General features: G+C 39.9%; 1 protein-coding gene across 1 annotated transcript in view; it reads right to left on the minus strand.

Moving 5' to 3' along the window:
* Positions 1 to 825: 825 nt before the first annotated feature.
* Positions 826 to 7,044, minus strand: part of col7a1 (collagen, type VII, alpha 1) — a 46,511-nt gene continuing 40,292 nt past the window's right edge. The window contains exons 110-118 of the mRNA XM_008319949.1: positions 6,789 to 6,866; positions 6,332 to 6,385; positions 6,194 to 6,242; positions 5,956 to 5,964; positions 4,728 to 4,802; positions 4,309 to 4,434; positions 2,756 to 2,905; positions 1,449 to 1,631; positions 826 to 1,358 (exon numbers count right to left, since the gene is read on the minus strand). Of these exons, the coding sequence (XP_008318171.1) occupies positions 1,330 to 1,358; positions 1,449 to 1,631; positions 2,756 to 2,905; positions 4,309 to 4,434; positions 4,728 to 4,802; positions 5,956 to 5,964; positions 6,194 to 6,242; positions 6,332 to 6,385; positions 6,789 to 6,866 (753 nt within the window). The 3' untranslated portion in view covers positions 826 to 1,329. The remainder of the gene's footprint in view (positions 1,359 to 1,448; positions 1,632 to 2,755; positions 2,906 to 4,308; positions 4,435 to 4,727; positions 4,803 to 5,955; positions 5,965 to 6,193; positions 6,243 to 6,331; positions 6,386 to 6,788; positions 6,867 to 7,044) is intronic.

Genomic DNA, 7,044 nt, shown 5'->3' on the forward strand with positions numbered 1-7,044 from the left:
GACTGTGGTGTTTGTCTGTTTCTGGGCTCTTTCCTCCTCCCTCCTTTTCCTCTCCTTTCTCACCCGTGTCTCCCACATTTTTCTCTCTTTGTTAACGCGGACGGTGGATCTGCCTCCTTCTACTGTCACCACTTGGTTTTCTAGGATAATGGAAAAAAAAAACCTTTTGGAGGTGGGAGGGGTGTGGAGTTGATTGATGCAAAATGTGTTTTGTGAATTTGGACAATGCAAATAAAAACTGACTTGGTAAAAAAAAATTACAATAGCTATTAATAGCCATATATAGTGTAGAAATATGTTGGAATATGAATATATTTCTTTGCAGTGATTTCACTAAGATCTTAGAAGCGTCTTGATGCCAATGTTACAAAACTGTTTTATCACATTTCTAGCTGATTCCAGTCTTTTACTTTGAGATATTATTTTAAATTTGCAGGACTGTTTTATATATAACAAACAGCAGTAGATTTACGCTGCTGTTTACTTGTGGAACAGTCGTCCACCAATTTAAACCGCTCTCTTTGTAAAGGCAGAATTCACTTCTTAAGATGTAACGATGATTCGACTTTCATCTTCCTCGATGACGCATTACAGCACAGTCAGTCAGTTATTAACATCAACAGGCTGGAGTTGAATCAGCATTAATATCTGCCTGACTTCTCAGCGCAATTTTTTCTATCAACTGAATAGAAGAAAACAACAGATGGCAATTAAAAAATAAAAAAAAATAAAATTCCATTCCTGACCCAACATCTTTAACCTCATTTAGGAGAAAAGGAAATGTGAAGTGTCAACTTTAAAACAGTAGTTTTTTTTTTTCATTTGTTTACTCTAGAGCTGGGGTGCCCAATAAGGAGGTCGCGGTCTACCAGTAGATCGCAAAGGCAGAGCTGCTTGATCATAAGAAATTAAGACAAAAAAAAAGCACAGACTGTAAAAAGTGAATCACATGGTGTAGCTCAACATATAATGTATATGTGATTAGTATTATTCTTGACATAAAATCACATGAGTAATGACGCGATCACCGGCTTATGAACCTCAGGACTTTGGCAAAAGTGTGTGCGTAAATGTCGACGTTATTTCACTGATATAAAAACGGTTGTTATGAAAACTCAACCAATAAAAGTAGGAATAATTTTTGAGCTGGTTGATCAGTTATTCACCAACGAGACTCTTGACCCAGGGTAAACGTTGGCTGCGCTAACAGACACAATAAATAAACACAAATCTGAATCGTAAGCACTTGACAATAACAAAGATCTATGTAACATAGAAAAGCTTTATAAACAATCCTGTGGCCGAGCGAGAGGCGCACGATGGCCGCGATCACCGCGGCGTCGTCAGGGAAGGTGAACCTGCGTGAGACAGCGCTTGTTACAGTTATACTGAGAATAGGACTTTAAAATAGGTACAGTGTGGGTGGGTGTGTGTGTGTGTGTGTGTACCGTCAGCCTCTTCAAGGCAGGCTTCCTCACAGTCTTCCAAGTGGAGGAAACGATTGTCATTTCCTTCACAGCCGCTGTAGACAAAAGGCCTGCAGGCTCTGCGCTGAGGGTTGAAGTACCAGCGGAGAGTGTATCGTCCACAGCTTCCCTCCTCCATGGGCAGCTGGCACAGGTCGGCTGGAGCTGTAGACAAATCAAACACACACGGCTAAGGACTGAGAACAAAGGAAGTACTGATACTGAGAACCGTACTTCATTCAAATACACTGTCAAGTATGAGTACCAGTACCAACCCGGTGATCGGATACTACTATCAGTACGACTTCTACACTACACCCGCAGCTCAGCGTGTCATTGTCCTCATGGGTAGTTAATTTAAGGAGGTCAACAAGGTCAGGTGGTTCAACATCAGGGACAAAGACAGAAGCAGGACTTACTGTTAGGTTTGTTCTGTTACAGAAAAAAAGCTAATGTTTCTTCTGAGTTTAACGGTAGTGGACAGATGAGGTGTTTACCCCTCACCACGTCACTACTAATGTTTCTTTTTTAGTTTAACGGTACAGTGGACAGTTGAGGTGTTTACCCCTCACCACGTCACTAAGTTTGTCATTCAGACTGAGTGTATTTAACCAACATTGTGTATTAATGTGTTTAGTCTAACAATGAAATGGTGCAAATTGGTTTAAATAGTATAAAATAGACATTGTTTTAAATTAAAATGCACTAACGGTCTTAAAGCTTCGCTCACTTTCTGTTCAGTCAGCCGTGTTTTTTTTTTAAATTTTAAAACAGATTTTGCATTATATATTCTTTCGTTAATGAGAAGAAAAATAAAACTGGCTGAAAACAAACTCACTGTAGTTTGGGTTGAGAATGGTGCCACCTACTGTATATACAGCAACACTGCCTTCTAGTTTTATTTAAAGAGAACAAACTTAACGAAGCATGGGTAACGATAATCGGTATCGACAAGTATAAAAATACTGGTACTTGTAACATGACACATGAAAACACATCACAGAAAAATAATAACACTGAGAAAAAAAAAACAAAAGCGCAGGCAGCAGCGAAGAAACGATGAGTGAGAAACTCAGAAGCCAAGACCACTGGTCACAACCTTTGACTAAAATTAACACCAACAAAAATGTGATTTTTTTTTTTTTTTCATATTTTCTCCAAAGCAAAGACAGGAGATCCAGGAACCAGAGATGAACGTGTCCTGGGCAGAACCAGCTGACGAGCAGAGAGAAAGCACTGACATGAAGCCCAGACAGAAACAACTTGACTGCACATGCCGTTTACTGCACCTTCCCCTTTCACTCTCCTCTTGGTCCTGACTGATACGGACTTTCTGACTGCTCTCCCAGAAGCTAACGCTGTTTTCTTCGTGTCAGCATTTGCTGATTTGCTTGGTTCAACTTTAGCCGTTTTTCCTGATTCCTTTTGGTCAGTCTCACCTGTGTAACACACACACACACACACACACACACACTGTACATCAGTTCAGTCCCAGTACATTGAGCAGAAACAGGCCAAACAAAAAGTAAAAAAAATTACCGTGATAAAAAACTATATTCTCTCTTTTTTTTTTTTTTTTACAGGGGGGGGGGGGTATAGAGCAGGGGTGTGTGGGTGGGGGGTCTGTGGTGGCGACAAGGCCATGAAACACTTTCTGATGTCATGAAAATAAATGAGCACACACCGAGAGGTGGTCACGTAATCCGAGACGTGCACTTCCATTGCAAATTGGACCGAGGTCTGGAGGAATAAATTATACTCATTTTGAAGAATTAACCGCTGTTCAGCGCAGGAAATGGACAAAGTGGTGGGCAGTACATTAATTAAGCTGATGTGGAGGGTCGCCGTGAGGCGATGGAGGGAATTTGGATGAATGACAATTTCTGCCTTTAAAATATAATCACCAATAACAATGACGACGTTAGGATTCAAAACACTTCAACTGGAAGTCCACTCAAACGGTAAAAATAATGAGTTTAACACTGAATTATTAATTCAATTAAATTATTACATTATTATTATTTTTCTTCCAGGATTCCATTAAATTATTAATTCAATTAAATTATTATTTTTCTTCCAGGATTCCATTCATCTTTAACCAGTATTTTTTTCCATTTTTTTTTTACACCGACATCAGAATTTCAGCTGTTACAAAACTATTTCAATGAAAAGCTTCACATTTTAATAATGCAATTAAAAGATTTGTTTTGACGATGCACTTGAAACCAAATTAACTAATTTGTTTAACAAAAAATAAATGTTTTTTTTCTAAGTTCTATTTGTTAAACAAACTAATTCAGAAAATGCATTTAAAAAAGGTAAACTCAAATCAATGACATCTGGTCACCTGGTTCAGAGGCTCCAATAGTAGTCAAGCATTAGCACTCAAGAAAATGATCTAATTTCACTTTCACAATTGGTCTGCAAAATATTTCACAATTACTGCCAATAACTAGTCTACATGACTTAAAGATCTGCATGTGTGTCTTTCTTAAGTTCCTGCGACAATATCAGGGTTGTGTTCATCTAAAGTAGATTTCCATATGTCATTACATAAACTATCTTTGATAAATGTGTTTGTTGAGGCATCGTGGGATTCTTCTGAGGTCAAATAAACATGTCGACTGATGCACCTCTATACCATGAATCCTTGCTTATGCTTATTGAGCCTTGGTGGATCCTCCTTCTAGACCCAATCCTAAAATACACATCTAACTTTTCCTCTGTGTTTTGCATTAATTCTCAATTGTGTAAATTCAGATCACAGTTTTGATTCTAAGTATTAACAGTATTAAAACACCATCTGCATGCACACGCACACACACGGTACAACCCACATTACCATCACTCAGGGTGGCAGGAGTTGCAAAGTACAGCAGTTCATCCAGCGGGTCATCGTAGTTCTCGATGGAGTAAATGTGCTCGTAGTCGGGGTCGTTAGTATTCACAACCACACGCAGCTCACGGCCTGAAAGAAAACCGGCAGACGGGGGGGGTCAAAGTTTCTCCAGCTCCACCTGCCGACGTCCACGTCTGAGCTAAATAAAGACGAGTCTTAATCACAGCTCAACACGGGAAGTCAAATAATTACACCGTTTAACGTACGGTATGACAGAAACATAAATCACAAATGGAGTACTCTGTTTTCTGGAAAAAGAAAACCACCTAGTACTTAGAGTTCTCCATGTGTAGCAGCGCCTGCCTAAAACTGTCTGAGTGAGACAGACAGACAGACAGACAGACAGACAGACAGACACTCACCCTCGTCACCCGGTTGTTGCTCTGTTGGAGGTAGAGCTCTGATGGCGGGCTCGGACCGAAGGTTTGGTCCTGAACCTGAGAGAGCCAGAAAAGGACAAGCAGAAGGAAAACGAAAGACAAATTCAGGAAGAGAGAGGAACCAGGAGAGTGTTCCACAGGAGAGAGTGACGGGGGGAGAAAATGCAGAGAATTCAAGTAACTAAAACCTTAAGACACCAGGATACCACGAAAAAGTCACTCCACCATTCCAACACTGAAACACTAAAAAAGGAATTACATGTTTTTGCAGGACTCTCCAAAGTGTCCGTACAAAAACTGTAATCCTTCAAGGACACAAGTCACGGACTTGTGTCGCACTCAAGTCAAGGGTTTGACTGGAGTCCAAGTCAAATCAGTGCTGATTGGGTTAGAGACTTGACAACGCGATCAAACGTGCAGCCGCCGTGGAGTCGATGTCCGATGAACCAGACAGGAGAGAAATGACTGTGTTGGCTGGAATCTGAGTGACGCTGCATATTTATCACCAGCATTGATCAAATGTTACTGCAACTGGTGTCGCATCATAATGAAGTGGAGTCAACACAAACTAACAGCACTTCAAAAATAATACTTTCTTATTTCAAAATAAGCAAGTATTTAACTACAATAGTAAAAAACAGATTCAGACATTATTGTATTTGTTGCTCTTATAGCTTACTTTTAGTTACTATTGTATTCGTTGCTCTTATAGCTTACTTTTAGTTACGTTTTTTATTGATTATTTTTCTTAATTTTTCTCTCTATCAATATGTTTGAATATATTCCTAAATAGGTATACGTGTGTGTATACATATATCAAAACATATGATATATGTTTCATTAAATGTGCTGTATTTAAAGAAAATACATGTGTATATAAATTATATATATATAGTTGTATATATATATGTATTTACACACAAACGTATAATTGTAAGTTATAGTTTTATAAAGATCAGCACTAAGAAATAGATGTAGCAATCCACTCCAAAAAGTGAAACCCAGATTTTCCTTTTAAATTCTGAACAATAAAAAAAAACATTTTTCTAACAGTTCATTGGTTTAAATATAATCCAAACCAGTTTGTTAGTGAGAGAAAACACACAATATAAGACACGGGTCTGACTCTGTCACTGAATACACTGTAGTTGTGGTTCCACTGCGGCTCATTCTAAACCACAGTCCTTCTGCAGTGGATCTGCTCACTCACCTCCACACGCTGACGACCGGACGGACAGACAGGAAGCAGAGAGACAGGGAGAGAGAGAGAGGAAGACAGAGGTCAGTTTAAAGTCTCATTTCTTTGTTGTGCAAGTTTCTTAACATCTCTCTCTCTCTCTCTGGATGAGGAGAGTGAAGCCGAGGCTCTGACTCATACTGTAGGCTGAGATTACATCTGAAGTTCGATGCTGCTAGTATTAGTATTTCAGGCTGCATGAAAGACTCACCACAGTGCTGACTCATCTCGGAGCGGACGTATGTTCTGATCTCACCCTCCTGGATTTGAAATAAAGACAGGAAAGACAAGGCTGGAATCAAATCTGTGTGTGTGTGTAAGTGTGTGTAGCCTGGAGTGCAGCACTGACCGTCATGCCTGGCTCTCCTCTATCTCCCTTGGTTCCATCTGCGCCCAGCTCTCCCTGTAACATGGACAGGTATTAGAACACAGAACCCACAGAGCGGATCACAGCGCATGAATTTACTGGGCTGAGAGCAGAACCAGGAACAGACAGTGGTTCCACAGTCAAAGTGAGGTTGTTAAATAAGTAAAGATGACTTAAAACAGACAGGGAACACATTATTATATAACCATTAAGTCTTTAAATCCTCCCGGCCTGTGGGCATGGCTGCCCCACGACAATAATAATGTAATCTCACCCCTGTGATCTGCAGGCATGTTTTTGTCCCTCAAATGAGACGACTAGGGCAACAGCGCCCCCCGGCTTATTCGACTTTATTTTGATAGATGCTGTTTATAATATTTCAACATTTACTGTCCCAACAATGGACAGAGAAGAAGAAGAAGAAGAATCTGGCACTGACCGGCTCCCCCCTCTCTCCTGGGATTCCTGGGATACCGCGTGGGCCCACAATGGAGGGGCCGTTCGGCCCCCTCTCTCCCTGAAAAACATCACACAATTTAAGGAAAAAGGGTTGGACATCGAAAAGCAACAAAACTATTTTAGGTTAAGGCAAATTGAAAAAAAAAAAAAACCTGTTTGATTTTCACCATTCCTACTAAATCAAATATCTGTTGTCTTTGATGCTCCCAAAATATATTCAATGTTTTATTATGATT

Source organism: Cynoglossus semilaevis, chromosome 11 (genome assembly GCF_000523025.1).
Source record: "Cynoglossus semilaevis isolate Cse_v1.0 chromosome 11, Cse_v1.0, whole genome shotgun sequence".
Classification (NCBI taxonomy): domain Eukaryota; kingdom Metazoa; phylum Chordata; class Actinopteri; order Pleuronectiformes; family Cynoglossidae; genus Cynoglossus; species Cynoglossus semilaevis.